At 61.6% G+C, this 25192-nt stretch overlaps 1 protein-coding gene across 1 annotated transcript in view; it reads right to left on the minus strand.

The window, feature by feature from the left end:
* Nucleotides 1-320: 320 nt before the first annotated feature.
* ERI3 (ERI1 exoribonuclease family member 3) overlaps nucleotides 321-25192 on the minus strand; it is a 227623-nt gene continuing 202751 nt past the window's right edge. Inside the window, exon 8 of the mRNA XM_065409400.1 lies at nucleotides 321-550. Coding sequence (XP_065265472.1) covers nucleotides 468-550 — 83 coding nt within the window. The 3' untranslated portion in view covers nucleotides 321-467. The remainder of the gene's footprint in view (nucleotides 551-25192) is intronic.

Here is a 25192-nt window from a genome sequence, read left to right on the forward strand (position 1 = left end):
GGCTGGGCGGGGCAGGCCGGGGCGGGGCGGGGGCGCGGCTCCCGCGGCCATGTCAGGCTGGAGCTCCCACGCAGCCCCGGCGGGTCACCCGGCAGCGCCCGGCAGGGCCTGGCGGAAGGGAAACAAACACCGAAAAGAAAGAGGGCGACCCATGGCCGGGGGGCACGAGGGGGTAACGGAAACCAGGGGCGAAGAAAGACGAAGGAACTACAGCGCTAACCAGGTGGTGCAAGCGCCCTGGGCGGCTCCGGGGGCAGGGCGGGCGATGGCCGGAGCAGCCCAGACAGGGGGATCCACGTCGGGTCTACACAGAGATTTTCCTTTCCATATATACAACCTCTACTGGCGTAACAGCGGAGCTGGGTGTGGCGTCGCCTCTGTCCTCGGTTGCCCTTTGAATGCTCTCGCCCGTCCTCCCGCAGCGGAGGAGCCGGCCGCATGCAGCCCTGTCCGGCCCGCCCCGCCGATCAGAAGGGTTTGGAGGTCTGCTTGAAGATAAAACCTCTATGGGCCAGCGTCTTCATGATGTTAGCGATGTTCTTACAGTCATCTGCGGAGAGAGCGGAGCGGGGTGAGGCCAAAGCAAGAGTGACCCTGCGCCTGGGGACGGCAGAGCCCCTCCCAAAGGGCCCGAGCCAGCCCCCACGTGTTAGAAACGCAGCCCGAGGGCGTGCCTAGCCGCTGGGAGGCTCTGTGGAGTGACGGTGGGAATGCCGGTGGCTGGCCTGCGCAGACGCTCCAGGGCCCTCCTGCCCGTGTCGCCGGCCCGGCTGCCACAGGGTGCAGGCCAGGGCGTGTGCTCATTGGCTGCCTCAGCGGGTAATGGCTAACAGGGCACAGGGCCTGCCTGGGCAGCGCAAACGGCCCCCACTGCTGTCCAGCAGCTCCGGGCAGCTCCCAGGAGCTACCTGCCAGTGATCCCGCCCCACAGAGCCGCAGGTGAGGTCGTTACGCTCCAGAGTAAACACCTCTAAAAAAAGCCACCAATTAACCCTGCCCCACATTCAGCCCTACGATCACAACCCCCAGGGCCCGGCCCTACAGTAACAACCCCCCTGGGCCCAGCCCGACGATCACAACCTCCAGGGCCCCAGCCCTACAGTAACAACCCCCCTGGGCCCAGCCCAACGATCATGACCCCCAGGGCCCCAGCCCTACAGTAACAATCCCCCTGGGCCCGTGTCACGTTATGAGTGTAATATAATATCTCATTGAAAGGTGACAGGGCCAGAAAGAGTTAATTACCTCCCAGACTGACCTGACCTATGGCCCAACTTTAGAGACTGGTTAGGAAGATAGGTAAATGAACAGAGCTTTGAAATGTAAGTCTGTATTGTTAGAGATAGAAGAGGAGCTGTGTGCTCAGGGCTTGTGATGTCAGCAAACAAGTCTTGTCTATTGCTATAGCTTTAATTCAAAGAGCAAAAAAGGAATATTAACATTTATGATGTTACTTGAGGGAAATAGTATTATTGTCTCTATGTCTCTTTGAAGGTTGTGGTGACCTGTATCTGAACTGTTTAATGGATAAATTACCCTGTGCTAATTGCCAGGATGTTTGGGAGAAGGAGAGTTGAGCCTATTGTTTTCTCAGGCCGAAAGGCTGCTGGAAATGTATAAAAACCCTGGGACACGATCCTGCTTCATCGCAGATCTGCTTTGGGTTTCAAGAGGGGGAACCTTAAGCCACAAGGATTGAGATCCCCAGTCACTGACTGGAGTCACCCTGAATATGGACATTGGACTATAACCTAAGGACTATTTCTAAAAGGACTTTTGGCAACTACAAACTCATCTCTGCTATGTATCTGAACCTCAAGAATTGAATTCAAGTCTGTCTGTATATTGATCTTTTAACCAACACTCTCTCTCTCTTCTTTTTAAATAAATTGTAGCTTACTTAATAAGAATTGGCTCTAAGCGTGTATTTTGGGTCAGATCTAAGTTATAATTGGACCTGGGTGTGTGGCTGATCCTTTGGGGTTGGAAGAACCTTTTCTTTTATATGATGAAGTAAGATTTTCAGTAATCATCATCATATCTGACAGGTGTGTCTGGATGGAGGCCTGAGGCTGGGCATTTTAAGGGGACTGCATTGTTTGGACTTCTGAGTAACCAGTGAGGTACTACAGGAGCTGTTTTGTGCTGGTTGGTAAATCTCAGTATTGGAATAACCACCAGCGTTTGGGGTTTGTCTGCCCCGTCTGGTTTGCAGTTCACCCTGATTGAGTGACCTCAGCTGGCTCCCACGGGCAGCACCGTCACAGCCCGGCCCTACAGTAACAACCCCCCTGGCCCTGGCCCTGGCCCTACGATACTGACCACCTGGGCGCAGCTTGGCAGTCCCAGCGACCCCACAATAACCCTGTGTCAGCTGCACACCGGCAGGCTCTGCCATCTTGTCCCGTCTGGGACTGGCTCCTTCCCTGCCCACTCACCCAGGGCCGGGTCAAGTCCGGGGGCTGATTCCCCAGCCTGCCCCGCCTCCCCGGCGTGACAGCTCCTGGGATCCCCCTGGGTGAATTCCACGGCAGCCTCTGTCCCACGGTGCCCCCAGGCCACCCCCGTCACACACTCACGGGCAGGGAGCGAGGCCCCCGGTACCGTCCCCAGGCCGAGCAGCGCAGCTCGGCTCTGCCAGCCCCTGCCAGCCCCTGGGTCCGGGCCTCCTGGGGGTCTCCCTGGGGCAGTTCCTCCCTTTGCTCCCCCCCAGCTGGCGCCCGGCAGGCCCTGTCCCCTCTCTGAGTTAAGCAACAGAGAGTCCTGTGGCACCTTTAAGACTAACCGATGTATTGGAGCATAAGCTTTCGTGGGTGAATGCCCACTTCGTCGGAGGCATGAGTTAGTTTCCCTGTAACACTCCCCTGCCCCCTCCCCCCGCGGGAGCGCGCCCTGCCCCGCTTGCCAGCGCTCTGCCTTGCTGCCTGCACAGGCCGTGACCCTGGCAGGCTGCAGGAGGCCCCGTCCGGAGCAGCTTCCGCTGGGCTCACATCCTGCCTCGTCCTGCTCAGCTGGGCCCGGGCAGGAAACCTGCATTCCAGTCGGGTGAGCAACTCGGCAGCCCGCCAGGCGACCCGCTGCTGCACACGCGCCCCCTGCACGCGGGGCCGGCCAGTCCTGCAGCCACCAGCAGGGGGCGCTGCATGTAACGTGCCACCCCCCACCCCCCCCGCAGGCCAGTCCCGCAGCCGGCGCTTGGCGCACACAGCCAGCAGCAGGGGGCACAGATCCTCCAGGGTACGTGGGCCCCTAACGCCCACTGAACTCAGGGCTGGTTCGGCACCTGAACCCTCTGAGGATCTGGGCCTGGGTCCCCAGCAAGTGCCCCCAGAGGCAGCTCCTGCAGGGCCTGGCCAGACCCTCTCCTGCCGGCAGGGCTGTGGGAGGCAGGGCTCTGGGGAAAGAAGACGGCCAAGCCCTGGGACCGACGCGCCAGCGGGTGAGGACGGGCAGGGCTCTGTCCAGGGAAGCAGCAGCCGTGACGGGAGAGGAGGTGGTGGAGGCAGAGCGCAGCCCCCACATGCCCCTTCTGGGAGGGACGGACGGTGCCACCCACCCCGTGGGCCCACGGACCAGTCAGCGGGGGGCGCTAGAGAGCAGCCACCTACTGCACCTGTGGCCCCGTCCACGCCCGGGAGGCTGGTGTCACATCCCCTCCCCCCCCCGTGCCATCACACCACCCAGGGGCCGCGCCGTGAGCCCCTGGGCCCTCACGGCCCTCAATCATCTCCCAGGGGTTGGGGTAACCCCAGCCCTGCTGTGTAGGCCCCGATCGCTCCCCAGCGCCAACCCCTCCCGCGCTCCCGACCGTCCCACCCCCGTTCTCCATGGGTCTCATGACCCTCCCTGGGCCCAGCGTGGGACGCTCCATCTGCACGTGCGTAGCCTGGTGCAACCGTGCTGCCATCCTGCTCCCGCCTGAGACCTGCCAATTCCCCGGACTCTGCTCCCCTCCCTAACCCAGCGGCAGTGGCGGCCCCGGGGGTCCCAGCCAGTCCGGGAGCTGGACCCTGGTCACTGGCCAGGACGGCCCCCTGCTCCCACAGCGCGCCTGGCCAGCTGTGACTGCATGCTGCACAGGCCGGATTCCTACCCCCTGCCTCGGCCCCAACCCTTCGTCTTAGGGCTGGGGCTGTCTGGGCAGCGCCCACCCCCGGGGGGCCCTGATCTCAGTGGGGACCTCCCCGTGCTGCCGTAGGGCAAAGAACCAGCCCAAGTGCTGGTGTCCCCAAGCTTAGCTCGCGTAGAGACCAAGATTCAATTAGCCAACCCAAGCATCCAATCCTCTGACCTGCTTGTGGCCAGGAGTTCCACATTCCCTGCAGGCCCTGGCTCTCGTGTCAAGGGCCGGGGGAAGCAGGCAGGGCCGAAGCATTTCCCCAAAGAGCTCCTTGCCCCGACCCGAGGAGGCGGTGTGCCCTGAGCAGGGCCGGGCTGGCGGGCACGGTGCTGCCCTTTGCCGGCGGCGGGACTGGCACCGGAGAACTGTGGCAGCGTTGGAGCAGGGAGGCCGCGGGTGGCAAGGCGGGAGGAATGGTGCCTGCTTGTGTTATTTACCTGGGACTAAACGCAGGCACCGTTTGCTAAAATAGAAGCAGGGCTTAAATTGATTCCTGGTGTCTATATTTCATGTTGAAAATTGGCTTGTAAATCCATGTTTTGATCTATGGGGGCCGTCTCCTTAAGAAAAAGCAAGAGTAAATGTGTAATTTCTCCCTTGACAGCACACAGCAGAGAGGCGATCCTTCTTCCCGCTCCCCTCTGATTCGGGACAGCTCCACTCCCTCTGATTACCACTCTCTCTTCCTCGCCCCACGCCTTGATGTCTCCATTTCATTACCGCCCGGCCATTTATCAAGCTGTTACCGTAAGGGTGACTTTGCCCACTTGCGTGTGGCAGCGGGGCCCGGCTGCTGTGGGGAGAGCGTGCCACGCCGGCGGGGGCGAGGGGGGGCACAGCCCCCACCCCGGCCCTGCGGATGGATGTGCTGGGCGAGGGAAAGCCGCATCATTACTGATGTGTAAATGATAAAGAAGCCTCCACATTCATCTCGGGAGGGTAAATCCAGGGAGTGCTTTATAACCAGGCTGGAGCGATAATAATGTGAAATTAGGTCTCTCTATCAATGGGAGGAGGCCTTTTAATCACGGCTTAAAGGGTGCAAACGCTGTTTATCATAATTGAACTGTATCCGGGCTAATTGTGCCCATATTTCACTGTCTCGGAGACAGCAGCCGGGCTGGTGACAGAGTGCTGCGCCGGGATCAGGCAGAGCCCCTGCCCGCTGCTGCCAGGTGCCACCGGCAGCCACTTAGCAATGAGAAGAGGCTTTGATCTCCCCGCTAACCCTTCGGGTGCTGGAGCGGGGGAAGAGGGCAGGCTCCGGAAGGACAGAGCTGCCGTGGGGCGTGCGTCTGGGGGTGCTGAGCTATGGGGAGCTGTGCAACATGGGGCGTGAGCGCTGGGTGCTCTGGGCGCCCGCCGACACCACTGGGACAACCCTGCCCACCTGGAGTCAGGTGGAGCCCCCTGCACCCCACCGCATGCTCAAGGTCCCCCCTCCCCAGCCGCAGAGCCAGGCACGGACTCTGCCTCCCGCTGTGGCCCGACGGGGAGCGAGGGCTCTGTGGGGCAGTGCAACTGCGCGGTGACTCCCCAGCGCCGAACTGCTCTGCGTGATCATTTCACGCCCCCACCTGGCCGGATCGGCCCCGCGGGAGCCCCAGGGCCTCTGCCCAGGTCAGACACAGCCGCCCGGAGACGCCAGTGGTGCCAGCCCTGGAACGACACGAGCTGGGACGCGCCACCAGAAAACCCACCAGCCCCAGCTCCTGCCCCAACCCCCAGCTCATCCTGAATGGCCAACCCATCCCCCCAGCCTCACAACAGCCAGGAATGCCCGGCACGACTGATGGGGGGGTGGGAGCCTCTCAGATTCAGGTCCTTCCCCCTCCTGTTGGGACTGCACCAACTCCCCTCCGCCCACCCACGGGTGCAGGCCGAGCAGGGCCAGCGCTGAGGCCCGATGCCATGGGGACGGGCACTGCAGAAGGACTCAGGCAGACAGGCAGCCTGTCCATGCTGGGAATTCAGACAGCTTCTGTCCCAAGCGAAGTGCTTATGGGGGGGCGAAGGGTTCCCATGACGAGCCCCCCACAGACCACACGGAAAGATCGGGTTTTCTGTACCCTCCATCTGCCAGCGCCAGTCTCTACCCCACGCCCGCCCTGGGGGATCTGGGGCAGGGGTTTCTGGGTCTGCTCTGCCTCACGATTCCTTTCTCCTGAGCTCCCAGCACTCCCAGACTGGCCCCTGCCACGCTGACCCCGCGTGGAGCCCCTACCTGGAGAGAGCTGGGCTCCTGCTCCGTGTCCTGCAGCTTCCCCCCCCGGACATGGAGCCAGGCGCAGGAGATTAAGGGCACCTCCAGGGACGAGCTTTGCATTCCCCTCAAGGCTCCTGGCCAGCCTGGGGGCGCTGGGCGGGAGGCTCAGCTCCGACCTAGCAGGACGGTCCCGCCCCGCACCCGGGTGCAGGAGATTTTGGTCAGTTCAAACTGAGGGACGGGGTTACACCCCCAGACGCTGGCAGTGTGGGCGACTCTCCTGCCCAGGAGCCCAGCCGACTGCACGGCTCTGTAACAGACCCGCCGCCTCTGTCTCCCCTTTCCCACGGGTGCTGGCTCAGCCGGGAGAGGACAGGACGGGGGTGTGTGCCTTTGCCAATCGCTCTTTGCTAATGAACATGGGGAGAACTTGTCCCCTTGGAAGAAATAACCCCAATGCTCATTTGGTGGCTCCCAGACAGGCTGCACCGGGACCGCCCAGCCCAGCGGAGGGCTCACAACCCCAGGCTGCTGGGGAATCACGGAGTACAGCCGTCCCAGCCCAGGCGCCCTGCGCTTTACAACCATTCCCTCCCGCTCCCCCTCCCCGGTCCACAGAGAGCCCCAGTCAAACAGCAGCACCGGGCCTGGAACCCAGGCACCCTGCTCTAACCACTAGCCCCTACTCCCTTCCCTTTCACAGGACGGGCCCCCATCAGCCAGCTGCCTCCCTCTGGTTCCCAGAGACACCCCGACGGTGGGGCTGGGAGGAAGAGATCCCTTCCCCAGGAGCCAGGTGGAAGCTGCGCTGTCCCCCTTCCACTCCCCGGGATCAGCGCCCGTGTGCCAGGGATGCCCCCCAGCTCCGAGGGGGGGCCAATGAGCGCAAAGGGCAGGAAGGCAGTGACGGCACGGCACACCTGTTCTTCTGGGAGGAGTGTCACCGAGTGGGTCAAGGCCGTTGGGGCCAGGGTTTAGCCGCCTCTTTCCACAGGCTCTGCTCTCGCCGGACCAGAAGGGATGGGCCGGGCGCAGCCGTGCGGGACCGGCTCTGGCCTGGGCTGGGCTACGCAGGAGGTCAGACCAAATGGCCACAGCGGTTTCTTCGGGCTGTAACAGCTGTGAATGAGTTCTGGGCTGTATGCCTGTCTCTGCCACTGGACAAGCCACCACTCTGTGCCTCAGTTTCCCCGAGTGTACCCGGGGGCTGAGGACACTAGACCCCCGCCAGGAACGCAAAGCGCTGTTATCGGCCAGTGCCCCGGCTGCGTTTCAGAGCTCCGAACCCCGCAACGAGAGACGGTTCCCCGGTTAGAAATGGGCGAGGCTGGGCTGGGACCATTCCCGGCTCTGCCACAGGGCGCGGCCGTGCCCCATCTCCCCCCTGGATCCTGGGGATAACGGGGCTGCTCAGGGCAGTTCGGGAGGGGCTGGAGGCCCAGCAGCGGCTGGAGAAGTGGCCTGAGCCGGGCTCCACGTTATTCCTTCGGAGACGGCTTAGAAAGGCGGAAAAACCGAATATCGGGAAAACCTTCGAAACCAGCATCCAGGATGCGTTGCCATCGGCGCCTTGTTCAGTGGGGAGACTGTGACATCAGAGGCAGCTCAGCCAATCATCAAAGCATTGTCTAGACTTCATCTGCATGCTGCTCTCCAATTGGTTTAAACTACGTCAAACTCAGCCTGGGCTTCTGGGAAGTGTCCCAGCTCTGATGTCAGAGTGATGACGTCCGCCCCGGGGAGAGGGCGTTTCTCGGGCAGTGGAGTCCTGCTGCAGTGAGCCGGCGGCCGAGCTCTGTGCCCGTGGAAGGCGGTCGGCCGGCAGCGCACCGCAGTGTCAAGGCTGAAGGAGAAGTGTGGCTACTTACACAACTCGTGGTGAGGCGGAAGGAAGTTGCGGGGGGCAGACTCCTGATCAGTGCGGATTATTCCATCAGGAGGCTGCTGGCACAGCCACGGCCCCTGAATTTCACACCGACGCACTAGTGTTGCACGCCAGCGCGTGGCCCCTGCGTTTCACACCGACGCACTAGTGTCGCACGCCAGGGCGCGCACGCACACAGTGTGCACGCACGTGCTTACACAGACACGTACCCAGTGCGCACACACACACTCTCCATTCTCACAGCAATTCTTGGCACTGGCGATAGCTATCCAGTGTGGAGCAGGGGATTGAAGAGGGGCTGCGTCTGGAGAAGACAAGGGCCGATTCTCCGGAACCGTTGGTACCGTCGGGCTAACCGATGCGCCATCCAGTGCTATGTCGGAGCGTCTACCCAACGAGGGTTGTGGGGGTGACGTGGGAGAGTCCCCCTAACCCAGCGGGACCATTCCGAGGGTGAATATTGGAGCCACGAGCGCTGTTTGACCCCGCTGTTGTGTAGCCTGTGACCATGGTGCCGGATACCAACTCCGCGGGTAAGAAGGCGGGGAACTGCCCAGTGCCGCCGGAACCTCCCGGGAGTCCTGCTTTGGGAACGGGAGCGGTGGAGCACGTCGGATCCGTATCATCGGAGTCAGAAATCTCGCCAAGGGGTGGAGCCGTTCGAACCGCCGGAACGGGGGGCGGCAGGAACATAGCGGGGGAAGGGTCCTTTCGATTTGGGGATCGGCTCGGGGCCTGGGGAGACCGGAGTCCCTCCAGTGCAAACTACTATGGGGACCCGGGGCCAATGGGGGTGCTGGATGCTGCTGGGAACTGCATCTGTCTGGGGACAACGTTTCCCGGGACTCGGTGCAGTCGGAGGCGCAGGATCCGTGATCGGTCCCGGCAGATCTGGCCATCGGGGCGACCGATGGAACACGTGGTTCCATCGTGGCCGGTGCCGAATCCTTCTTAGACTAACTGCCAGGCTCATGCGCTTGCTTCCTTGGCCCATGGCCAGGCCCCGGCACGGGGTCCGTGCACTGGTGCCCGAGGGAGGCTCCGCGGGGGTGGGGGGGGGGAGGGGAAGGGCGCTCTTCACTTGCACAGACCGATGTGCAGGGGCGGGTTCCCCGGCCAGGATCCCGGTCCCATGGCAGCGTCCATAAGGTGTTTCCTGAGGCAGAGACCCCAGTCTCCCGAGTACGGGCGGGAACGGAGAGGCAGATGTCCGCTTCCCCCAAGCAGTACAGGCAGCCGTGGTGCACGTCGCAGGAAGCACCGGTTTGGACCCCGGAGTCTTCGGCATAATCCAGAACCCAGGCCCGGGTACTGGGCGGGGGGACGGACATTTGGCAGGAGACACCACCAAAGCGATGTCCCAAGTTCTAAGTCTGGTATGAAAGGAAAAGGCGAACGAAACTCCGAAAGGGGACAGTGAACAGGGGAAGAAATCCAAGCTACGGACAGCACCAAGGGCATGTTTGTGAAGTCTTGGAAAGCGCAGCACAAGGACTAGAGGAGAGGAGACGCTTCACTTGGACCATGGGTGGGGAGAAGGAACCGGAGACGCCGGGGGACTGCTGTGCCCTTTCTCACCTCGCACGAAACCACGAGTCGGTGCAGGGCACGTGCACAGCCTGCCGAACTGCACGACTTGCAAACGCTCCGGGCGCACGCACGTAACCCGCCGTGGATACAATAGGGACTCCTGTGCAAGGCTGGGGCTCAGCGCTAGGTCTCACCCCAGGGACCTCCAGCAGCACGGTGCCCTGTCGCGTGGGGCACCCGTGAATCACCTGCCCACTGCCCGGGCCCAGCCTGGGAGAGCTGATGGGGCTGTGATACAAGGCCGCAGGTCTGCGGTAAGGAAGAGAGCAGGCTGGGCCTGAGGGCTCCTGTCTGAGACGGACAAGCCCCCTGGCGAATGCCTAGAGGGGCAGGGCATGCGTGTGGGACCTGGGACAGAGTCCAGGCAGAGCTGGGATGGAGCAGCCAGGCGGGAGGGAAACGCTCTCCAGACGGCAAGAGGCTGGCCTGGTACCTAGGCATCAGGCAGGGCCTGTGGAGCTGGGAGGGGTGATGGGTCCTTTGGGACGGGGAGGAACCTGAACGCTGCTGTGACCCCTGGTGTAAGGGCCCATCTGGCGCCAAGGCAGCTCCCCGGGGTGGGGAGACAGGTCGGATGTCGTGGCGAGGCTGGTACAGCGCCGGAGGAGTTCACCCGCGGTCCTGGGCTGGAGCAGTCGCAGTACAGAACGCAGGGCTAAGGCGGGTTTGTGCCTGCCCGGAGGTTGGCACCAGGACAGCTCCAGCACGTGTTCTCGCCCCGCGCCCACGCGAGGGAGGGCTGGGAACGCGGGCCACCTGACGCCCTCACCATCTCTCCCCTCGACCTGAGGCTCCCTTGTCCAACGGAGCGTTACCCACACCACGGCCAAGCCGCGACCCTGCTCCCCAGCCGGGCTGGTGCCCCCCATCCAAGCACCCGGCTTGGGCCCAAGGCACAGCAGAGTTCAGTTCCTGGGTCAGGAAACACGCCCACTGCTCCCTGCAAAGGGGGGTACGTCAGGCCCCACGGAGAGCCCCAACCAGCCGCTCCCCCGGCCCCACGCAAGGGAACAGCCGCCCTCGCTGCTGTCTGCCAGGGGCTGGGAGGGAACGGCTCGCGCCAGCCTTGTCGTCGGCTGCTGAGTCTGGCTCACGCTCCACGTCACACGCCGGAGGCGCCGCCAGCCAGGGACACAAGGGAAATGCCGGGGGAGCTAGCCCGGAGAACAGCTGCCGGCTCGACACGCTGGTACCACGGGAGAGAGAATCTGGCCTGGCTGGAATCCCGGTGCCCCGCGGACAGGCCTGGCCTCGCTCCCCGCTCCAGCCAGGGCCGGTCGAGCGGGTCTGTCGGGGAGGCTGCGGCAGTGTCTCGAGAGCCTCCCCTCCCAAGCTGTTCTAGAGGTTTGTGAACTCCCCGGGCAGGCCCTGCAGTGAGGCAGCCACGCAGCAGCCGTACCCAGAACCTACCCCCCAGCCAGCTGCTGTTCCCTGCCCGAGGACCGAGCCCAGGCCCCCGGCGCAGACACAAACCCAGGGCGCTCAGAGCTCCGGCGTCGCAGCCACGCTTTGGGCTGGTGCCGACATGCAGCCAAACCCAGACCCCGTGGCATGGCCTGCGGTGCCTTGTCAGGGCTGCAGCCGGGGCCGCCGTCCTGTGCTCGAGCCTCCAGCTCATACTCCGCACCGCCAGTGTGCTGCACTTCCCCACTTCCAAATCGCTAACGAACGCGTTAACTAACGGTGACCAGGCAGCCCTGCCCGGCAGCCCCTGCTCCGGCGTGTCATGAACCCCTGCCCCGGCCTCTTAGAAAGATGCCACAACTTCCCTTAGCCCCCAGTTCCTACGTCTCTGAGGGAGGCTGCCCATGGCTTCACCACAACTGTTCTGCGGGCTCGCTGGGACTCGGGCAGGCCCGTGAGATGCAGACGTCAGACAGGTCCCCCCCGAGCAGTAACGCCCCCCCCGCACACCCCTAAGAACACAAGCCTGTGATCGCGCTGGAGTGCAAAGCCTGTCAAGTCATTTAGCTCGGCTGATTCCAAATCAGCGCTAAGGTAAACACGCTTATTACAATTATCCACGTAAAAAACCTCCCCAACAGCAGAACAACTTTCTAATATGCAATTACAGCCGGCTATTGATTTTACAATGTAATCCGCTCCGATTGATTTAATAACACAATTATAGGCTGGCTCTCGGGATATTAGAGCGGGAGATTTTCATAAACTCCAAAGAAAAAAACACAAAGCGGCTTTTAAAACAACCCCGTCAGATGGCTGTTTGGGGAATTATCCCAAGCTGCCCGGCGGTGCCCAGCGCAAGGACCTTCTATGGCAAAAATGGCAATCGACAACCTGGGAGCACACTGGTGGGGCGGCTTTCTCTGTGCGTCCCCCTTCCTCAGGGGAGCCCGCAGGGCGGCAGCGGCTCTGCCATGCGCACAACGCCCCGAAGGGAGAGGCAGTGGAGTGCCCCGAGAAGGTGGGGAGGGCACCCAGAAAACAGCTGTGACCCTTTCCAGAGCTTTCAGCATCCCCCCAGAGCCTGAAAACCCTCTCCGCTCTGCACCCCCGCTCTCCAGCCTCTCGCCCTGGTGCCATAGCCGGGAAGGTTGTGATGCCCCCTGTGCCATCACTACCCCGCGGGCGCTCTACAGCTCGGCAAACCCTTCTCACAGGGGTGGGGAGACGGGTTGGTGGAACGCGTGTGACGCACACAGACCTCCTGACAGCAGGATCCCGACTCCCCTAAGCCTGAATGCAGAAATACCGGCGTCTCTTAGGCCTCTGGGCTGATGCCCATCAGTGGGGATCTGGGCACCTTCCATGTCTAATGGATTAGCTCTGCCCAGTGCCTAGGGGTCCATAGAGTCTGGGTCTTCTCCCGTCCCCGGGAAATCTCTGCCTGGGGGAGGGTTTGTGGGGGGCCTGTGGATTCCTTTGACAGTTTCTTGTCCTGTTACTTTGGGGGTGGCAAGGGGTTGGTAGCAGTTGCTGGTGGAAAAGGTTCAGGGTTTACTAGAGCAGTACAGGCTCTGCATTCACCTGCTCTCTGGGCGTGTCTTCAGCTGCCCCATCCCTGAGGGGAACCCTGGGCACACGCTGCTTCGCAGGCCTGGAGGCAAGGCGGGGAAGCAAAGCCTGGTGTGCCAGGACTCCAGCCTGGGGCTCGCAGAGCAGAGCTTGCTGGGTCACTCGTTGCCTGGCTCTGAGAGGCTGCTGGGAAGTTGCAGTGAGGAGCTGAGACGTCTCCTCCCATACACAGGAGTCACTGACCCCCAAATCCCCAGGCCAGAACGGACCCTGGTGGGGAGCTCGTCAGACCTCCTGTGTGGCACAGCCAGAGACCTGCTCGAGAAACAGCCACTCGCCAGCTAAACACGGCCAGGGATGGAGAATCCACCACAACCCTGGGGAAATGGTCTCATGGTTAACGACCCTCGGGGTTAAAAACTGACACCTTATTCCCCAGTCTGAATTTGTCTGGCTTCAGCTCCCAGCCAAGGGCTCTGCTAGCCCTGGCTCTGCTAGCCACTGGCTCGTGCTAGCCCTGGCTCTGCTAGCCACTGGCTCATGCTAGCCACTGGCTCATGCTAGCCCTGGCTCTGCTAGCCACTGGCTCGTGTTAGCCCTGGCTCTGCTAGCCACTGGCTCGTGTTAGCCCTGGCTCGTGCTAGCCGTGACTCGTGCTAGCCCTGGCTCTGCTAGCCACTGGCTCGTGTTAGCCCTGGCTCTGCTAGCCGCTGGCTCGTGCTAGCCCTGGCTCTGCTAGCCACTGGCTCGTGTTAGCCCTGGCTCTGCTAGCCTGGCAGCCCCGTAGTAAATATTTGTTCCACCGTGGGTACTTACGGCCTGGGATCGAGTCACCCCGAACCGCCTCTTTGTTACATTGAACAGTCTGAGCTCCTGGAGTCCATCACTAACGGCAGGTTTTCTAACCCTCTAATGACGCCTGCAGCTCTTCTCTGACCCCTCTCCAATGCATCACCCAAATGGTGGGCGCCAGTTCGCTCCAGCCAGCCCTGACTGCTTCTGGGGAGGACTCTGCAAACACGAGGCCGCCCGCGCCCCTGCGACATGCAAGCCAATGGTCCTGCACCGTGCGCCAGCCCTGCCTCTGCCCCGGGGCATGCTGGGAGGAGAGCTGGAAACGCCTCGGCCGCCGTCCTCCCAGGGGCCCGGGCTATGCAGGGAGCATGCCCATGGCGCAGCAACTGGTCCCTTCCCCAGCCGGGGTCTGGATAACCTGACCCCACCCCCCACCGCGGGCCCCCCGTCCCCCGTCCCATTCTCACTGCCTGGGGCTCCCCCTGGCGCTTGCCTGGGGACTTCCCGGCCCGGCCCTGGGAACCCGTGAGGCCTCCCGTGGGGCAGGGCTGGGCCTTCTCCAAGGTGAAACTACCGCGGGCCCAGGGCCCAGCGCAAGGCGAGGCCCTGCTTGAGCCAGGACGTGAGCGGGCCCTAGGCCTTGTTTCACCCGAAGTGACCGAGTCTGCCCCTCGGAGCCCAGTGCACTCGCTCTGGTCGTACCCAGGAGGGGGGAACCAGGCCCCGGCGCTGTCACTGCCGGCGCCTCATCTCCCAGCCTGGTGCCAGGCACGCACACACCTGGGGCCACTCACACACACGTACGTACACACACGCACGCACACCTGGGGCCATACACAGGTACATACCCACATGCACACGCACACCTGGTGCCACATACACACACACACATGCACAGCTGGGGCCACTCACACATGTACGTATGTACACACACACATACACAGCTAGTGCCACACGTATGTACATACACACACGCACACGCATGCACACCTGGTGCCACACACACAGCTAGTGCCACTCACACACACACCTGGTGCCACACACACATATGTACACACACATACACAAACACGATGATGCCACACACACCCACACAAGTGCACACACATACCTGCACACCTGGTGTCCCCCCACATGTATGCACGTGCACACATACACACCTGGTGCCACACAGACATGTACATTCACACCTATGCACACAAACATGCACACACACACCTGGTGCCACACACACACATGCACACCTGGTGTCCAACCCGCACACACACACATGCTCTTCCTCTCTCTCTCCCTCAATGTATTCCTGACTTTATGGGCACATTTTTCTTGTCAAGCTGACAGGGCTGCTAAGTGGATTTCTCCCTGATACACGGACGGATTATCACATTACTCCAATGTCCTACACAAACATATTACTTTATATTCAATAGCCCTAATGAATATAAACTGCTTTTTCTTTTTGGGGGAGGGGGCAATCTATAAATTTTTAATGAGGCCACTATTAACTCCCTCCTCCTTAAAGCAGCCGTGGGTGCAGCCTCTGACGAGAAAATCAATGGTGTTATTGTAGGAATATTGTATATTGATATTGTAATAATAAGATGCAATTGATGTAGGGGCTGTTGTGTGGTGTGTATCAACGGGGTCAGCGAGGGGTTACTCGGACAGGCTCCAAGCGCTTCGCTTTGCTGCCCTCTCTCTGGGTTTGTCCCAGCTCAGAGAACCGCCCCCCTCCCAGCCCTAGGCCCAGGCCGCTGCAGGGAGCGAACAACCTGGGGACCCCTAGGAATCGCCGGACCTGAGCCCATCGAGCCTAGTATCCGTCTCTGACACTGGCCAACCCCATGTGCTACAGAGGACAGTGTAAGAACCATGCACCAGGCAGCTGGGAGACAATCTGCCCCCTGCACTGGGTCTCGTCCGGGCTCTATGGGCTAGAGACTGGCTTAAACCCTGGAGCAGGAGGATTTTATCCCTCCCAACACGGCTTTTTTTTAGCATTGCCACGGTAACGCCTCCATCTGTCCTTGGGATCCATGTCCAGGCCCTCTTTGAATCTCACTAAGTTCTTGGCCACAGTGCCATCCTGTAGCGGTGAGTTCCACAGGCACACTACGAGCTGAGGGTTTGAATTTGCCACCTTTCATGGAATGCCTCCTAGTTCACGTGTTGAGACAGTGAGAACAGGCGCTCCCGCTCTCCCGTCTCCACAGACAGTCGACCGAGCGGCTCCTCCTTCAGCTAGTCTATGCTCTCAGCCCGTCCCCCCACCAGAGAAGAGCCTTTGAGGCTTCTTGGTGTCAACCCGTATCCCGTCATCACACGTTTCACCCCCGAGGCTCCCGGCACACAGAGCCAGATGCTGATCTCCATCAGGGGTAACCCCAGTTGTCAAGCCAGCATGAGGGGGCTCAGAATCCGGCCCAGGGAGTTTGCTTTTTTAAAGCCAGACCCAGGTGGGCCCCTGTGGGTCTCCCACGGGGCGCTGCCCGGCCAATGCGACAGACTCGGCCCCTTCACCGGGCACTGAATTGTGCTGCACCCGCTGCACGGTGAATTCCTCCCTCAGGACTTGTGGCCGCGCGGGGGCCATGGGGCTGGGGCCTATAGACGAGCAGTTTGCAATTGTACACGCAGAGCCCTCCAGGGCAATCCACACAGGGCGGGAAGGGGGCGTGTGTGCCTCGGTGAGAGCACTCCGGAGTCTCCGATGACTAATAGCTCAGAGTCACACAGCACCTTTTCTCCCGAGGAGCTTTCCAAACCCAAAGAGCCTGTCCAGTAGCTGGATCTCTTCCCCCACCACTGCAATGCAGCCACCCCTGGGTGGAAGGTGGCAGCTGGTTACCAATGCACAGCACCACTACCCAACAGCGTGGCTGGACGTGAGAAACGATTCTCTATTCAGTCGAACCCGCGGGGGCAGTTCAGAGAGGCAGAACAGAACGACCTGTCTGGAATTTATCAGGGATCCCGGGTCAGTGCTTATGAAAAGGGCCAAGATATTTAATGACCACAAGTCGTCAAGACACCAGGGTAAGGTCTCAGCCCAAAGACGGCAGCACAGCGCCCCCTAGTGCCAGAGTGGGGCTCTGGGGCCAGCACTGACTCCCGAGTTGCGAACATCTCCGTGGCCTCCCACCCACATACAGCCAGAGCCAGACATGGCTGCTAGGCAGAAATCTGCTGGGACACTGACACCATAACTTCATGGGCCGCAGCTAGGCTGTCGTGAGTCAGGACTTCCAGGGATGCTGCCCCAGTGCCCCGGGGGCAAGAGGGAGGTAAAGTCCCCCCGTCTCCCCCACCTCCGATGCTGCAGGTACGGCAATGCAGGTGTCAGGCTCTGCTGGGGGCTGGGAGAGAAGAGAAGGGGCTCAACCGACGGACCCTACTCCCTGGGCACGAGCTACAGCTTGGGTCACCCCTGCCCCGGAGCCAGGCACCCGCACCCAACACCCCTGGCCAGACCCCGCCCTGCGTGCCATGGCCGTGGCGGGGCAGCATGGTCGCTGACACCGCGCATGCTGGCTTGCCGCGCTGAGGTTGCAGGGGGCTATGCCAGGGCAGCTGTTCCCCGTGGCGCGGCGACATCCCGAGCCCCGTCGCAGGGAGTGGGTGCTGAAATCACAGGGGGGCCAGCCCCCGCCCCGGCGAGAACAAGCTCTTGAGGTGTCCGGGCCCCTCTGGCCAAGCCCTGCAGCATGCGTTCCCGCTGGGAAGACGGATCACCCCGAGCCCCACGCTGAACAGGTCCATATTTAAACTGTCCCCATGCTTTATGGGCTGTACAGGAACCGCCGCTCAGGTGCCCAGGGACCATTTGTCAATGTTATAATGGCAGATTACTGGTAATGAATAATATCACGCTGCCTTTGTAGAACAGCTCCTGGGCAGCGGGAACAGGCTGCCCGCCCCAGCCCCCTTCATCCTCCTGCTGTCACCCCAAGGCTAGATCACCTTGAGCACGGCCGGCCCCCGCCCCAGCCGAGAGCGTCCCCAGCCGGCCGCACGCGCTGACAATTGCACATGATTGTTTTCTGGTCTGTCATTTTACAAATCATCTTCGCTCCTGCCTGTGCCGCTTGCCAGCTGCTAACAGCAGGTGCCGGGCAGCATCCGCCCTCCCGCTGGGCTCTGTTGCAGGGGGTGAGATACGACGACCCAGCTGCTGTGGGAGCACCCTGTCTCCCCGGGACGTGCTGCCTGAAGCAGGGGAGAAGTGCACGGAGCTGCACGTTCTCTCAGGTTTCACTCCTGCGCCACCTCCTTTCCTGGGGCTTTGCCAGCGCTAACCATGTGTGCGAACGGAGCCGTTTGCTACCAGAGCAAAGTCGTCTCTGCCCCATTTCCAGTCCCAGGGCTCTGTGGGCCAGATCCCGAGGCCGTCGCTCAGTGGGAGCTGGGCCAGGGCCCTCTGGGAATAGGAACCGACTGTAACCGGGGCGTGTGGCTCAGCCCATCTCTGCCCCACGAGGCTGCAGGCTCCAGGATTTGGGCTTGATCCCAGGGCACCATTCGAAGGGGGTGTCAGAGAACCCAGGCGTTCAGTCCCAGCGTTCCCTCTGGGACTGGGAGGGAGACACTGCTGGGCAGACAGCAGCCACTGCCTCTGCCCGGCACCACCTCCCCGCGCCAGGCTCTCTGTGCAGAGAGCTCGCCTACCCCAGGCATTCAGCCGGCTCCCCCCGGCAGCTGCCTGGGCCGGGCTCAGCTTGGGAAGCCGGGGCTGGGCAGGCCCTGTGCTGAAGGCAGCAGCTGCAGGTCTCCGCAGGCCAGGACGGGGACAGCGGGAAGCCAACAGACTCACAGCTCATCACCCCCCGAAGGGCAGCACCACGGGGGGGGGTTGAGTGTGGGTGTGGAGCTCCCCAGGCCTGCGGGTGAGGCAGAGGAAAGGACTGGGTGCTGCTGCTCCAGAGCGCCCCCCTCTGGCTGCTGCAGGAACCGCGCTCGCTGGCGCTGGGACCTCCAAGGGTGGTTCCCAGGGCCATTCCCAGCCAACGCGATCCGCCCACGGTGGGCCTGTCGCTGGCAGGAACCGTGAAGGAGGAGTGGGGAGGATAGAAGGGGGGTGCCCTGGCCCACCTCCCCGCAAACGAATGGCTCTAATAACCTCTCTCTGCTGGCGGGCGGGGCGCCCCGGGACAGCCAGCAGGTAGCTCGGGTGGAGCTGCCAGCGAGCGCTCAGGATATTAAGAATAACTTACCTCATTAGCTGCAATTACATTACTGCCACACACCTCATTTCTTCGCGCAGAACAGAAAATTAGTTTTCTATTGACTTCATCTGAGCGCCGTCCCTGCTCCAAAGGGGCATTCGGGGCAAACCTGCTGCTGCTTTCCCCCGGTGGGGGTGGGGAGACGGGTCCCCGCAGAAGGGGGCAGGCTGGGGCATGGGAGAGGCCTGACCGCGCTCGTGGGAAGAGAGATGCTGGGGTGAAACAGCCCCCCTGCACCACGGGTGAGCGCAGAGTCTCAGGGACCGGGTAACCGCCCCGCCCCTAGCCCTTGGTCCAGGGGGTTATTTCACCTTGGATATTAACGCACCGCCTCCCCCTCCCTTTGGAGACCCCCCGTACCCTCCCCGCACAGCTTCCCCCGGGCAGGCAGGGAGGTCGCAGGGCCGGGTGGTTTACGGGGGGAGGTCTCCCTGGCTGGTGGCTGTATGTTCTGGCAGGACGACGCGCCCCGAGCCAGGCCTCGGCTCTGACCGGCACTCACGGGGCAGGCGGGGTGACGGGACCCAGCGCCAGGCCCCACTGGCTGTTTCCTCCCACATCCAGGTTTTAACCCAGCCTGAGCACACCAGGATCTGTGCAACTGGACCATGCCAAGGCAGGGCTCAGCCCCTGTGCTCCCCCCGCCCCAAGCTGGGCTACGCTCAGCACCCCCTGCTGGGGCTGGAGCAGCCCAGCGCCCTACAGCACCCCCTGCTGGAGAGTCTGGGAGACCCCCACAGCCAGAAATCCTACCCTATTCTATGGAGCTGCCTCGCCCAGCCAGCCCCCCATCCCATTCCCCGTGGGAGAGCCAATACCGACCCAGCGTGACACCCCCCAGCCAGCCCCCCGCCCCATTCCCCATGGGAGAGCCAATATTGACCCAGCATCACACCCCCAGCCAGCACCCCGCCCCATTCCCCGTGGGAGAGCCAATACTGACCCAGCATCACACCCCCAGCCAGCCCCCGGCCCTATTCCCCGTGGGAGAGCCAATACCGACCCAGCATCACACCCCCCAGCCAACCCCCTGCCCCATTCCCTGTGGGAGAGTCAATACCGACCCAGCGTGACACCCCAAGCCAGCCTCTCCCACCCCATTCCCCATGCGAGAGCCAATACCGACCCAGCGTGACACCCCCAGCCAGCCCCCCGCCCTATTCCCCGTGGGAGAGCCAATACCGACCCAGCATCACGCCCCCAGCCAGCCCCCCTGCCCCATTCCCCGTGGGAGAGCCAATACCGACCCATCGTGACACCCCCAGCCAGCCCCCCGCCCCATTCCCCATGGGAGAGCCAATACCGACCCAGCGTGACACCCCCAGCCAGCCCCCCGCCCTATTCCCCGTGGGAGAGCCAATACCGACCCATCATCACGCCCTCCAGCCAGCCCTCCGCCCCATTCCCCATGGGAGAGCCAATACCGATCCAGCATGACACCCCCAGCCAGCCCCCCATGCCCCATTCCCCATGGGAGAGCCAATACCGACCCAGCATCACGCCCCCAGCCAGCCCCCCGCCCCGTTCCCCGTGGGAGAGCCAATACCGACCCAGCGTGACACCCCCAGCCAGCTCCACTGCCCCATTCCCCGTGGGAGAGCCAATACCGACCCAGCGTGACACCCCCCAGCCAGCCTCCCGCCCCATTCCCCGTGGGAGAGCCAATACCGACCCAGCGTGACACCCCCAGCCAGCTCCCCGCCCCATTCCCCGTGGGAGAGCCAATACCGACCCAGCGTGACACCCCCAGCCAGCCCCCCGCCCCCTTCCCTGTGGGAGAGCCAATACCGACCCAGCGTGACACCCCCAGCCAGCCCCCCGCCCCATTCCCCATGGGAGAGCCAATACTGACCCAGCGTGACACCCCCAGCCAGCTCCCCTGCCCCATTCCCCGTGGGAGAGCCAATACCGACCTAGCGTGACACCCCCAGCCCGCTCCCCTGCCCCATTCCCCGTGGGAGAGCCAATACCGATCCAGCGTGACACCCCCAGCCAGCCCCCCGCCCCATTCCCCTTGGGAGAGCCAATATCGACCCAGCGTGACACCCCCAACCAGCTCCCCTGCCCCATTCCCCGTGGGAGAGCCAATACCGACCCAGCATCACGCCCCCCAGTCAGCCCTCTGCCCCCTTCCCTGTGGGAGAGCCAATACCGACCCAGCGTGACACCCCCAGCCAGCCCCCCGCCCCATTCCCCATGGGAGAGCCAATACTGACCCAGCGTGACATCCCCAGCCAGCTCCCCTGCCCCATTCCCCATGGGAGAGCCAATACCGACCCAGCGTGACACCCCCAGCCAGCCCCCCTGTCCCATTCCCCGTGGGAGAGCCAATACCGATCCAGCGTGACACCCCCAGCCAGCCCCCCGCCCCATTCCCCATGGGAGAGCCAATATCGACCCAGCGTGACACCCCCAGCCAGCCCCCCGCCCCATTCCCCATGGGAGAGCCAATACCGATCCAGCGTGACACCCCCAGCCAGCCCCCCCCCCATTCCCCATGGGAGAGCCAATATCGACCCAGCGTGACACCCCCAACCAGCCCCCCTGTCCTATTCCCAGCCTGCTGACCCACACCAGCCCCGCTGGACGCCCAGCACAAGGTCGGCAGCTGCTCTCTGGTGCGTGGGTAACAATGCCCCGTGCTGCTGGCCCTGGGCCCAGGATACAGCTGGGGCTGGTAGGCAGCTGAGGAAGACGGGCGACTCCGCGCCGGACTCAACCTGCTGCCTCCAGGCACCTGCTTCCTCCTGGCAATCTCTTGTTTACACACGGCCTGGCTGACGGCTGGAAAAGCCGCTTCCTTCCCGTTTGCCCCCTGAGCCAGGAGGTGCTTGGCTCGCCCGCCCCTGCCCCACGGCGCTTCCGACGGGAAGAGATCAGGCAGCCGCCAGCTCCCACTACAGGAGTCCATCGGGAGTCGATGGTCAGAGCCACCCCACCCCCCGTGAGACTCCCCCCGCACCGAACTGGGCAGGTGGGGTTCAAAATGACCCGGAGACAGAGCCCCAGCTGCAGTGGGGGGTGGAAGCAGAGCCCCACATGCTGACCTATGTTCACAAACACCTCCCCGTACGTCCGCCCCTCGCCCTCCTGAGCAGCTGGCACCTCTGGCACTCGCTGGCCCGTAGAGGGGGGCAGTGACCGTGCCCTGCAGTGCGGTGGGTGCAGGGGGGGCTGGCCTCCTCTGCTTCCCTTTGCCCTCCCCAGACGAATTCACTGATGCCTTCAGGGAGCGAGATAATCTCGGGCATGTTCGCAAAGAATGGCACAGCCCCGGGAGCAGGCCTGCCGCACGCCCACGCCCTGCCCGGTACCACAAGCGCCCAGGTGCTGTGGGGCTGGGCACCCGATCGATTGGCGCTGCAGAGAGGCACTTTTTGGTTCACCCCCGGAGGGGGCCGCAGGCCTCTCTGGGCTGTGTCCGTGCTAGGGAAATGTACAAACAACCCCCTGGGTCAGACGGGGTTCAGCTTAACGTTGACTCTTGTTAGTGCTGGCACCCGAGAAAGCGCGGGGAGGAAAGTACTCTGCACGCAGCACCTGCCCACCTGGAGAAGCTGTCACGCCAACCCTCTCGGCTCCCAGCAAGCCTCCAGCAGAACGGGGAAGTCAGACTTGATGTACCCAAGGCTAAAACCAAGGAAGGGGGAAAACCCAGCTGGGTAAGAGGGAGACAGACATTTTGGCCTCTCTGACCAGCATAATGCATAAAAAATAGGCCCACCCCTGACTCTGGCAGGTCACCTGTAGGACACATTACACTGATAAATTCAGCCTGTCTGGATCTGAGCCCCGATTGCTTGGCGTGGCTGGGAAATCCCAGCGACAGGCCCCACTGTCTCTTCGGGGGGGAGGGGGGGAGTAAACACCCCCCCGGGGACTGAGAGCTGTTGGGATAAGCACCGTTCCAGCCCCCCCCCGGGCTACACCTGTTTCGCAGAGCAGATGCTTAGCTCCACGCAGCACTCCCGGATCGCAGCTCTGGGGCTGTGGTATTCCTTTGCCGGGTGCCTGGCCAGACAAAGCCATCTCGGCTCTGAGGTGCCCCCAGGATGAGCCCCCACTTCCCAGGACTAACGACCAGGCAGAGACTGAAGGAGAGCCACATGAGCAGCAATAAGGGGAAAAAGCCAATTTCATCTTGATTAGGCGGCGATTTCTCTTTTAGTAATAAGCGCACTTCAAAGAATTAGCGTGTTTTACGTAATAATGAAATTATGGAAATGCAGGCCACTTATTCAAACAAGTCACCATTACCATATTTTTAAATATTAGACTTAATTAGAGTTTATCACTCCACAGAAGTACAAGGAGTGGAGAATTTTTTTCCCTTTACAAAAAAAATCCTCATAAAGTGTTTATTAAGAGCGGGTAAGAAGGGGATAATGATGTGTTTGGAAATTAAGGCAATCAAACATTTAATGCTATGCACTCCTGTAGGCAAAAGCATTCAAATGAGTCAATTATACATCCATTATCCAGGCACGATTAAACAAGGCAGAACGGGGAATTTGTCCTCCACATCATGCATTTGTGGTGAGGACTTATGTCCACTTAACGCCAGCTAATAAAACACTAAACTTAGGAAGGAAAGAAAGAAAGGAAAAGAAAAGAGAAAGAAAAGGAAAAGAAAGGCGAACAGAAGAGAAGAGAGGAAGGGGCCAGGGGGACTGTAACGGCGAAGGGGAAGAAAATGTAATGATGTAGCGATGTCGGCATGCCAGCCTTTCATAAATCAAAGTAATTAAGTTAACATGAAAATCAACTTCACCATCCCGTTAAATTACGGTATTTGCATATTAGGACTCAAATGAAGTAGGTAGCTGGTGAGATGGGGGGGTTGGAAGAGCGAGGCTGGGGGGGAGCACACACCAATAAAGGAAGCATTTATTACGGTGAATAACTAATTTCAGAATTGATAGTGCTGGATTTTCGCTCCCGTGCCATTTATATTACCGAAGGAAATGAAGGGGCGGGCAGGAGGCCGGCTGGACATCTTTCTGTGTTATTGCTTGTCTGCCATTTGCAAATCATTATTAATTGTAGCCTGGGTGGTTGGTGAGCAGGCCAGGGTGCTTGGGCAGCTGGAGCAGACATACATATCTCTTCATCAGGACCCCAGCCACTAGCCCTGGAGAGCCAATTACCCCTCCCTGATTGGTATCAGATAAGGAGGGAATTTTTACAAATTAGGGAATAAATAGAATTTCCACCCGTGGAGCAGGGAGGGCTTGAGAGGCGGTAATGAAAAACGATACATCACCATCAGCCAGACAACCCTATTCATACGCCGATGCATTACGCTCACTCCTCATAATCCCGCCGGGTAACAGACAGCCTGCCGAGAGCGCCGCCAGAGACACCGCGCACACCTTCCCCGGGCCCATCCAGACCCCACGCCCGGCCTGGTGCTGGGGCGTGCCTGTGTCTTGCTCCCGCGCCCGCTCCTGGAGGTGCCGGCAGCTCCGTGCGTGTGCTGGGCTCCCTTCCTCCACTCCAAACTTCCCAGGCCTCGCTGCCTCTGGCCCTGCTCCTGCCGGCCAGACCACATCCCCACCTGGGCTGTGCACCACTGAACTTCCACCCTCGGGCTGCCACAGAGCACCAGTGGTCCACAGCCCGGCGCAGAGCTTCCCCCAGGGTGGATTTCACCCCAATAGCAGCCTCGGGGTGCAAAGAAATGGCAAGTGCAACCTTAGCGGCTGGGTCCAGGCCCCCCGCCTTAGCCTCCCCATCAATTCCCTCCCCAGCACAAGATGGGAGCGCGTCACCCTATTCAAACAGCGGCTTCTATCCGCAGCAGCAGGAAGAGCGGCCCACTGGCCCGTAGCCCTTCCGGGGGGAGTATCTCCCTGCTGGGCATCCATCGTACGGGCAGCGCATGTGTCACAGACCCACTGCACACCTCCGCAGCCCGGGAAGGTCTGTAACGCAGAGCGGCGCCAGCCGGAGTCACTCCCTCCTCGCCTGCATCCGCGCAGGCCCAATGCCCTCTGCCCTGGGTTCCACACGTGCCCCCCGCCATTACAGCCCAGATGCTCAAAGGCATTTCAGGGCCTCACTCCCATTGAAATAAATGGTGCTTCAATACCTTTGAGGACATAGGAGAAGCCCAGCTAGCCCGGCCCTGTTCGGCTTCCGGGTTGGATGGATCCTGAAGCATTTCAGAGATTCGTAGGTTTTAAAAGCAGAAGAGTCCAGAGACCATCTAGTCTGAGCTCCTAACACCGGCCAGCGGATTTCACCCAGGTGCCCCAGCCCAATAACTCGTGTGTGGCTACAGCATCGTCCAGAAAGGCAGCCAGGCTGGAGCTGAAGCCATCCCGGCATGGAGAATCCACCACTGCCGTTGGGAGTTTGTCCAGTGGTTAGCCGCTCTCACGGCCACAGACATGGGC

Source organism: Emys orbicularis, chromosome 8 (genome assembly GCF_028017835.1).
Source record: "Emys orbicularis isolate rEmyOrb1 chromosome 8, rEmyOrb1.hap1, whole genome shotgun sequence".
In the NCBI taxonomy this organism is placed as follows: Eukaryota; Metazoa; Chordata; order Testudines; family Emydidae; genus Emys; species Emys orbicularis.